Source organism: Mercenaria mercenaria, chromosome 2, assembly GCF_021730395.1.
Source record: "Mercenaria mercenaria strain notata chromosome 2, MADL_Memer_1, whole genome shotgun sequence".
Classification (NCBI taxonomy): domain Eukaryota; kingdom Metazoa; phylum Mollusca; class Bivalvia; order Venerida; family Veneridae; genus Mercenaria; species Mercenaria mercenaria.
Genome location: NC_069362.1, coordinates 45,119,122 through 45,129,912, shown reverse-complemented (window position 1 = coordinate 45,129,912; position 10,791 = coordinate 45,119,122). Strand labels below are relative to the sequence as shown.

Here is a 10,791-nt window from a genome sequence, read left to right as displayed (position 1 = left end):
TGTACGTTCCCTGTATATTTTTTTGAAGTGGTAGTCTTTGACATCCTGGCTTGCACTTTGTAATAGTAGGGATAAGCTGGGTGCCAGGAATAGGAGATTTTAGTTAGTGTTTATAGTAAAATCCTATCGCAATACTGAGCAGTTAACATAAAGGCGGACTTTGCAATTACTCTGTGCATGACATATATGATTCTTTACATAATATGTTTTACATATTTTATTAGTAACTGTATGAATGACTACATCGATACATTTATGATAACATGACTTAACTAATGACAGTAATGTGTGTTTGACTGATAGTTTGACAAAACAGCGGTTGATTACGCAGACTTTCATTATAACTCGTCATATGTTTTATTACCTGCATGAATGACTGCATCGGTACATGTATGATAATTTGACTTAACTGATGAAAGTAATGTGTGTCGCTGATATTTTGACAAAATGACGGTAGATCAACAAATATCTTGCCTCCTACAAGATTCTTGCATTCCTATTGATAAACAGACGTCACGCGAAGCCTGATAAGGATTTCCTCGACAGCGTATATCCCGTATCCTGTCACCAACAGGCAGTGTAACTAATATTACGTTGCTTTTCATTATAACTAAAAAACGAGAAAAGATTCTAAAATAAAACCCCACTTCTAAAATATGCAAAATATATCTTATTTACATGTATTTACGAAATTTAACGCATCAAATTGACATCGCTTTAAAAATCAGAAACAGGTAAGGGCAAATGCCATAGTGAAATTGTAATTTCTGTCTTGAATTCAAAATACATGTAAATTAAATGCATTTTTAAAAAAAATGTCTTTTTTTTCTTCAGTTTTAATAAGCAAGGTACAAAACTATATATTGTATAATTTCTGCGAAGACAAATGTATAATGTCGAAATTCCGTTAGTATTACATATTAACATAAGTTCACTAGATTACACAAATGTGCCCTAGCAGATGTTACATATACTTGCATTTGAATTTGAAAAGAACTCAACATACTTTAGGTTGCAACAACTCAGCTTTTACTTGTTACTACTACAAGAAAAATATAAAACTTGACGGAAGTGCTTATTTCTTTTACAAGCAGAACATAGATAGATAATGTATTAAAGTATAAACTGTAAAAATTTTGCTGTGGCATATTGCTAAATTTGAATAGAATTCTATGGAAAAAAGTCAATGTAATTTGTACATACTTGTATAACGACTAGAAACGTTTCCGGCTTTTGAATCTCACCTTACTGTTAAGTCAATTCTCAATATATTTATACCAGTAGTTCAATACTTGTCCTACATATTTTTCAAATTGAAACTAAACATTAAGGTAACGTACTTAAAAGTGTTGTAAGAAAAATAAAACTCTACTCGATAAGTATGTATACGTTTGTGTACTTACAGTGCTAAATTAATACATAGTAACTCATTTTTGAAATATTTTATAAGCATTAAACATACTGATACAATAAGTGTAAAAAATGATAACGTCACATATGTAAGATAAGTTGCATATGCAGAACCTTTCCTCAGAATAAATCAATATCAAAGGAATATAATTATGTTATTTGTTTTGGTAATGTTTAACATCACAGACAAAACCAATAAAAATGAATAATATTAAACTATAACACAGTTTTGGTAATAATTAATAGCTAAACCGTCTACAAAAAGTCGATTCAATGTGTTGCTAAGAGAAAAAAGTAACAACATCCCCCACCTCCACCCCCATTTACTACTATAAATCACGTTTCTTATTGAAAATGAATTAATCTCTTAAAACCTTTATTTGGTTATGTAAAGGAAAGCAATATATATGAATGCTAAAACAAGAAGTAATCACACTTTCCACATTCTAATACTCCCTTTGCAAAATATTGCAATTATCATAAGGGTTGGTATCATGAGGCGGTCATCTTGAATTATGGCCGCCATATTTATTTTGAGGTTTGAGTCCCTATCAAACATTAATGGCAAGGTATTAAACTACAAGCATACAACGTGGTTTGCTTGTTGAATAATCAGAACGATTCGGCCAATTAGGAGTTGTAAGAAGCTCGTGAACTGCAGACTAAATTTTTAAATAAGATGTTAGATCTGGTGTTCATTCGTTGAAATATTGATTTTATTCATCATTATACACTTAACAAATTAAAAATTTTCTAACGCCACACTTGTTTTTGGCAATATCTTATGGTAGCTTTAAACTCATTTCTGAAAAGCATACATTTAAGCATTTTTAACCGTATTTCCCATTTCTAAAAACGTACAAAAACACACATAATTTTAATAATGGAATCTTAATACACTGAGTAACTTAGTTATATATCAACGAAGAGGAGTTGATAAAAATGTGAAGATACTTTAGTAAAGACACAATATTATTGCCCTTTAACTATTTCACAATCCATAAATTTCCAAATTAAAAAAGTAATCCATTGATGGATCTTCATGAAATTTAACACAAACATATATCATATAAGGCGGTGGTGCGTTCGTATCTTTCTTCAGGTCCTCTTCAGTAACTGCAGAGTTTTTGCCCTTCCATTGTTTTTAAATTAATATTTTTTTCACAAATCAAAGTAACACATTGATGAATCTTCATGAAACTTAATACAAAGATAAAATACTGATGGCAGAGTTTTAAACTCACTGAATTTGCTTGTGTAGGATAGTGTTTAGGTTTGTATGTATGGTATCAATGAACTGTGATGCAAAGAAGTAAAGCCTCCTTCCGTAGTGTGTAAAACGGTAACGTTATTGGAACATTTTTTTTTTTGGTAATATAGTGATATAGTGATGTTTGGTCTTCTAAATTGGCACAAGCTCTTGCAAAAAGAACAAATTGCGAACGGACACCAGATGATTGTATTGAAATAAAAAATGTAAACGAATAGACGGATGCCTCCAAGTGGCAACCCCCCCCCCCCCCCCCCCCCCCCAAAAAAAAAGATAAACCGTGATCTGGTCGTTTCTTGCAGCAGTGTCCTTGTTTGTTTAGCATTGATGTTTCTGCCTTGTTTGAAATTTGAAGCAGCTTTTCGGGTATATTCATGTACAGCAAAGCTAAAACTGTCATAAAAATTATAAAATTACCAGACATAAAACAAATATCCCTTTTTCTCAATCAGTGCACAAGTCAGCAACTGTCATTTCTCTCCGGCTGACCGATTGCAACTACACTCTGATTAAAACATTATCCGCATCTGTTACGCATTTGTTAATACAAAAATGAGAGTGATTCCTTTTACACGCTTAAGCAAAATGGACAATTGCACCTTATCCATCCGATTGACAATTTCAAGGGATTCCAAGAAATCTTACACAAACCTTAAGCTTGATAAGACATGACTATGCTCTAAGGTCACTGTGATAGGTAAGGACCCTAACCCAAAAGAATTACCCTAATTCACTGGCATAAATAGCACTCTGCTTTGAAGATTACTAGTGAATATCTCGTTTATCCAATTACATCAGATAAGTACATGATGTTAGCATGATGTTAGAAATACATTTTGCAGGATGAAATATAATACAGAAGATATAATCACTTATTTTGAAATATCTAATATCAACGCCATTAACCCTCTAGAACCAGTATGTTATTAAATGGAATAGTAGTAAACATACAAAATAAATGGACTCTAAAATCCCAAATGGACCAGAATGAAAAATAACAACACTGGGTCCTTTTTATACACTACGTCTTACTAAGTACTGTAATATATGCTAAGAATGAATACTTGTCAGAATGTTTAGAATTGATATGAAGTTACTAGTTTCAGATAATATTGAAACTTATCAAAAACAATCACGAAATATGAAAGAGTAAACTTATATTATATAGTATGAAGCAGAACTGTTAAGGAAACCATTAATAAACATGATGAAACCAACAGATTAAAATTATGGCGAAACGCTACCTTTTATCTAACATTTATTGATATAGCTGCTGATAAATTGGCTCGCTGTAAATTATTTTATTGCTATTACTACTATATATAAATTTCAAAATAAATTACAAAAAGGGTTGTATTTGAAAAAAAACAACACATGTCCTTTCTATCTCAAAGTCAAAAATACATGTAAAGGAAAAGGCTTGGAACATTCACTGGGGGATACTCTTGCTCTTTATCTGAATTACCTCTCTAAGTGTGAGTATGCCTTCAGAATGACAACCTCTATGGACAAATGTAACACCTGTTTGTAATTGTTGAAATATGCGTGTGAAAATAAAAAGAAGAGATAGATGTAAATCTGCAATCAATAAAATGTTTAGTATGTACATACTATATACTTACAACTGTTATCATGTTATTTTGTAGCATACCTAACAAAATTTGTAAATATAACTTTACCAACATGCTTTTATTTTGCTTTGATATTCAGATATTCAGTTTTTATGAATTATATGTTTATACGGTGTTAAATATTGCCATTACATAAAGAAATGAATAACAGTTGAACAAATGGATGATGTGAAATGGTGAGGAAAAAGAATTATGAGAAAATCTGGCCAGTTCAAGAAAGGAACAAAGATCTTATGGTGATACAAGTTGTTTGCAAGTTCAAATCATAAATGAAGCTGCTATTGTGCAGACAAGGTCAAAATGGCTAATTCTGGCACTTTCAGGGGCCATAACTCTGGAACCCATGAGGGAATCTGGCCAGTTCAAGAAAGGAACCAAGATCTTACGGTGGTACAAGTTGTGTGCAAGTTTGATTAAATTCAAATCATTAATGAAGCTGCTATTGTGCAGACAAGGTCAAAATAGCTAATTCTGGCACTTTCAGGGGCCATAACTCTAGAACCCGTAATGGAATCTGGCCAGTTCAAGAAAGGAACCAAGATCTTACGGTAGTACACGTTGTGTGCAAGTTTGGTAAAAATCAAATCATAAATGAAGCTGCTATTGTGCACACAAGGTCAAAATAGCTAATTTTGGCCCTTCAGGGGCCATAACTCTGGAACCCATAATGGGATCTGGCTAGTTCAAGAAAGGAACCAAGATCTTATGGTGATACAAGTTGTGTGCCAGTTTGGTAAAAATCAAATCATAAAGCTGCTATTGTGCAGACAAGGTCAAAATAGCTAATTTTGGCCCTTTCAGGGGCCATAACTCTGGAACCCATAATGGGATCTGGCCAGTTCAAGAAAGGAATCGAGATCTTATGGTGATACAAGTTGTTTGCAAGTTTGGTTAAAATAAAATCATAAATGAAACCACTATCGTGCAGACAAGGAATTGTTGACGCCCAAAAATAGCAAATTCTAGCCCTTTAAGGGGCAATAACTCTAGAACCCATGATGGGATCTGGCTATTTTTTGAAAGGAATTGAGATATTATGCCATTACAAGTTTTGTACAAGTTTGATCAAAATTGCTTGCAAAATGTGGTCTCTATCTTGTTCACAAGAAATTGTGGACGGACGTACGGACGACGGACGAAGGGTGATCACAAAAGCTCACCCTGTCACTACGTGACAGGTGAGCTAAAAACTCTAGACTGGAAAAGTATCTTCCGCAGTGGTCGTTATTTTTGCAAAGCTTGACACTTTTCACTCATATTTTGTTTGTAGAGACCAGCTGTTTGATTAATGCAAGGAAATGATGATTGGATTCTGTAAAAAAAATATAACAAATTAAAAAATCGGATTTAGGAAAATAATTCTTATGCTTACATATAACAAATTATAAAGTTGCGGGTCAGTAACAACGCGACGATCTATAATCATGATAAAAAGAAGGACCACGTGGTTTGCTATCCGTATTTATAATTTAAAGGCCTGCTCCTGTCTTACCTTTTAACCTTAAATTGTCACTGAAAAAGCATGAAAATCCTGACTTTGAACAGTGACGCCTGTCAAAATAGAGTCTATTTTATATAAAATTCTATATAAAATACTTATGGTTTTGCGTACTAAAGTGTGGCGCGTGGCCGTTAACTGTTACCTATTGTAATCATAGGTTGCATGCACACAATAGAATTTGAATAGCCGCGGAGCAGGGCTTTAAGCTAGGGTTTGTGTGCATGTGTACGTGCGTGCGTTTATGTGTGTGTTTTCTCTGTTACATACCTTATTAATGGTAAACAAATTTTATTCAAAAAAATGTACCTATGGTTCCACTGCATTTATACTCAATACATATCGAAGAATTCCCTGTGATATTTGTAAGAACATACTCTCGGACTGCAAGAATAAAGTCTTTGACTTCATATAGATCTATATACATATCTAACACAGCTCTACCTCCATGACCCTGTAAAAAGTGTTTCACTACCAGAAGTGATAGGAGTTTTACAATTTATCGGGAAAAGTATGTGACTTAATATTGCCCAGAAAACTATGCACAAACAGTATTTTTTTCAAACTAACAATCGTCATAAAACCATAACCACCAGTATAAACATTTGTTTTTAAATGTAAATGTTACTGCCACGCCAGTGTCCGGGTTATCATCAACAATATTTTGTGGTTCTCCTGATCGGCATTCACCTTCAGCCGTGACATAGGCACTGTCGATAACTAACTTGTCGCTAGTAGCCGAGTATAGACCATTATCGGGTGTGTATACTGTCGGTGCATATATTTCGTAAGTGCCATTTGTACTTCCAATCTGGGCCTCATTTAGGGAAGTATCGTCAGAAGACAAAAAGTCTGCTTCCTTTGTTACGTTACATTCCATTTCGCTGGTTGGATAAACCAGTGTCAGCACTATTCTTGTGTGATCAAATTGTTGGTCAAAATTCGGATCTATGGTTCCACTGCATTTATATTCGATACAAACTGAAGAATTCTCTGTGACATTCGTAATGTCATACTCTCGGATTCCAAGAATAAAGTCTTTAATTTCATTGTTTGTACCACCGTAGCTTGTTGCTTTAAGTTTTATGTATTGGCCAGGTGACAAAGATAGTCCGTCTTCAAACAAAAGGCTTACTTTCATGAAACATACTCTGTAGCCTTCAAATGAACGGTCTGGGTACCACGTCCTCTGACTGATCCTTATTGACTCCGGTATCCCTAAACTTGGACTGAAAGTAAATGTTTTCATGTATGTGAAAGCTTCAGACGTCATCCCGTAGTGATACCTCAGGTGATAATTATTCGAGGTTGAGGCTTCGCATTGTGTCAGGTTATTGTAAAAAGGTCCATTACTTGAGGAAGACATTTGGATTTTCAGAACTCTATCGTCCTCCATTATTTCGTAATAATGGCTGCTTGATCCTATTTCTGGCGGACCAGCATAAAGAGAATCATAACCATTTCTTCCGTAATAATATAGGGCTATGTATGCATTATCATCTTCACAAATAGCATGAATGCATTCATTTTCAGGATAGTACAGATAATCCCTGATAGTTAATAGCGTGGAATCTTTAATAGTGTGGTAATCTACCTCAATATATCTTTCCGGGTTTGGAACTTGTGTTGTAAATTGTTGGTCTGTGAAAAGACGAATTTTGAAATAACAGGGTCTGTCAGTTAAAGTGTATACATAACCGTAATTATACCAATCCTGGTCTGTCACACTGGACCAGTCGATTTCGCCAATCCAAAGAGCAGTGACTTGTCTTTTCCGTCTTCTTGTTCCTGTTCCAGGAGAAACATATTCCCATGTTCCTGTTTCAGTATTCATCCTCCATAATTTTATATCCTGGTCTGTAACGCTTTCGCCTAGTTCTAACGGAACATACAAGTCCACGACTTCATCTAAAATAAGAGGTTGCCCTGAAGAATGTTTTCAGTATTTGAATCAATTTCAACTGGTTCTACTGCCTGTATCATCCCAATATCTACACGAAGTTCACCACTCATTTCATCGGTGATTTCAATTGATTTAATTGCTGGAAGAAATTGTCGGAAATAAGTATCTTGTAAATTTATTATCACTTTTGGAGACGTTTTCAAAACAACAAAACTGAAGTCACCTGTAGAGCTAGTAACTGTTTTTAATACGCCATTCACCCTGACTTCCTCAAATTTAAGTGGCGATCCATCTTCGACTCCAACTGCTGTTCCAGAAATTGTTAGCGAATTCGAACTGCATGCAGTACAGCTGCATGACCTAATAACAACCAACTCAAGTTCATATCCAGAACATTGCACAGTTTCAAGGACTGCTTCGCCAATTGTGCAGCATGACGAAACGTCTTCACGACAGGTTCCAAAGTCAGTTGTCGTATTTTCTCTGCAGCTCTTTGAAATGCATTCCCCAACTTCGTACGTTGCGGTATTTGTTCTAGCTTGGACACAATCATCAGGTAAAGCGACTGTCTTTTGTTGTAATGCATCCGCACAGAAATCATTTGATTCCTCTGTAACACATGAAGTAATAGATATACATAAATTACCATTATGAGTACATTTGAAAAACGTGTCCTCGTTAGCAAAATACAGCGAATTATATAGTTATATCAAATTTGGTTTAAAGACACATTTTTCAACAAAATGATCATTTCTGGCATTCCTTTAACTCTGGTAATGTCAATTTTGAAAATGCAACTTGAGGATAAACAGTGTTTAAAACTGTGACACGATGAAAATGTCCATAAAAGCATGTTTGCGAATTGATAAATCATGCTTAATTAACTGGAAAAAAAACTCAAAAAGTGATATTGAAACAAAAGCGTGATGGAGCCCTTTTTTCAATATTTTAGTGACATGTGTATAGACATTAATACAATATTCTATTTTTATTCATTCGTTTTAACATATGCGATCTTACTACCAATGTCTAACCTGGCAACACAACTACAAAATTTAAGCTTTCATCTAGACAAATATGCAAATACAACAAAAGAAATGGCGACGAGTCTAAATGTGTACAACATTATGATTCAGTATTTCAAAGTGATATATCTTAAATGACCAGTAACCATGATGTGCATTATTTATGGAAAAAGATTTTTCAGTTAAATGATAAATGTGAACGAAATCAGTTTATCTAAGAATTTCAAGTTGTAACTAAAATTACAGGATATTAATTTAAGCGCCTTGTAGTACGTGTACCTAAATGCTTGTCATACAATAAAGAAAGGTGACAGTATCTCGAGTTACAAGAATGGTGTTTCTTAGCTTTCTATCATGCATGTGATGTTTTTGCCATTACTGTAAACAGAAAATGGTATTCAATACCAGAGAACCACATTCAAATCGTTCTTTAAATCTAACCTAATCAGTAATATTGTATATAAGATCGTCTGAGTAACTTCAATAAACGAACCTTTTACACGTAATGTTGCAGCAGGTGACATAATAGCTCCTGCAGGGCTATTAGCTCTGCATTGGTATCTTCCGCTGTCGGTTATGGTCAAATGAGACAAAGTCAGCTTGTTACCATCTTGATACAAGGATTCATTTAATAGTAAATCATCTTTGAACCTATTGCACAGATGTAGTTGAGAAGTTTTTAATAACTGGAATATCACATATGATATCGTCCGCGTGTATTGAATACGTTTGTAAAATTTTGAAATTGCATTTATCGACATCGATGTTAAAATGTTTTTTCAATGTCAAAAAGTTTCTCAATGTCAAACAGAGCAAAAATATTATTTGAAAATTATTTGAATTTCATGCAATGCTTTGGAGATGAAGTGAAAGGGAATTTCTTCTTCGTTGAAAGTTGCACCATTTGGATGTCCCTACCAACAAAACTATGTTAAACACTCTGTCAAACTCATGATTTTATTAACTGTAACATGCACCATGCACGATATTTGACACACTTACCACTCATAATAATCAATTGGGGGACTGGCAACTGCTTCACAACATAGTGTTACATTTTCTCCTGATAGTCTTTTCTTTGCCTGTGGTGTTTCCGTCAGGTAGGGCAACACTGAATATAAAGCTACTGCAGGTACAATTTAGACGAAGATATAAAATATATCACGCATTTGATATCAAAGCGACATGATATTTCATGTTTTGTTTTATTAGGAACAAAGGAATTAGTAAGGGTTGTAGTTTGATATGAAATATTACAGTATGCAAACCATCTAGTCTATCTAGCAATTGTCGTCGGACTTTAAAATTAAAATGGAACACTTTAAACAGATAAATTACGAAAGGAAAACTATACTTTAATTTAAACTTCTTCTAACCTGCCAATACATATACTTGAAACGAGAGATGCGGTCAAAGGCATTCATCTGTTTCGATGCAAACTACACTTTACACTTTCATCAAATTAATAATTAACCATATTCCAGAGCTTTTCTTTTGTTGAAAATTATAACACAACTGCTATTGTGTGATGATAAGTAAAACCGATACCTATTCTGGTCATATTTATTTCTATGTTCTCGCCGCTTACTACGACAGTGATGTCAACGAAACCGTTTCGTGTAATTAGAAGCTCCGTCAATGTGCATATTGCGTCTAATGAGAAGAAGCCGGTCGAATTACTCTGAGCTAGAAGCTTGGTTGGTGCAGTGCTTGTATACAATGCCGCATTGCTGATTGGGTTGCCAGTTGAAACAGCGCGTACCCTTCCCGTAATGACCGTACCGTCACAAAGACATGTATCACAATCCGTGTTTAGGACTCCTACTGTACATTCTTTGCTACAATCTGGAAAGAAAAAACCTTATTTATTTTTATAAAATTACTTAAATGACATAAAATAATCCTAAATATTCCAATGTCATCAAACCCCATTTTAATTACATACATTTTTCCTTCATGTGTAGTATTCCTCTGCTTTCAAATTACTGAGGATAGAGATATATGTTGTACTTACTGCAAATATTATTCAAATACAAAACCTGGTATAAACGTTT

General features: G+C 34.2%; 1 protein-coding gene across 1 annotated transcript; it reads right to left on the bottom strand.

The window, feature by feature from the left end:
• Positions 1-6,374: 6,374 nt before the first annotated feature.
• LOC128549147 (cartilage intermediate layer protein 1-like) lies at positions 6,375-7,643 on the bottom strand. Its single transcript, XM_053525516.1, has one exon. The coding sequence runs from the start codon at positions 7,641-7,643 to the stop codon at positions 6,375-6,377; it is 1,269 nt and encodes a 422-aa protein (XP_053381491.1).
• Between the last annotated feature and the right edge of the window lie 3,148 nt (positions 7,644-10,791).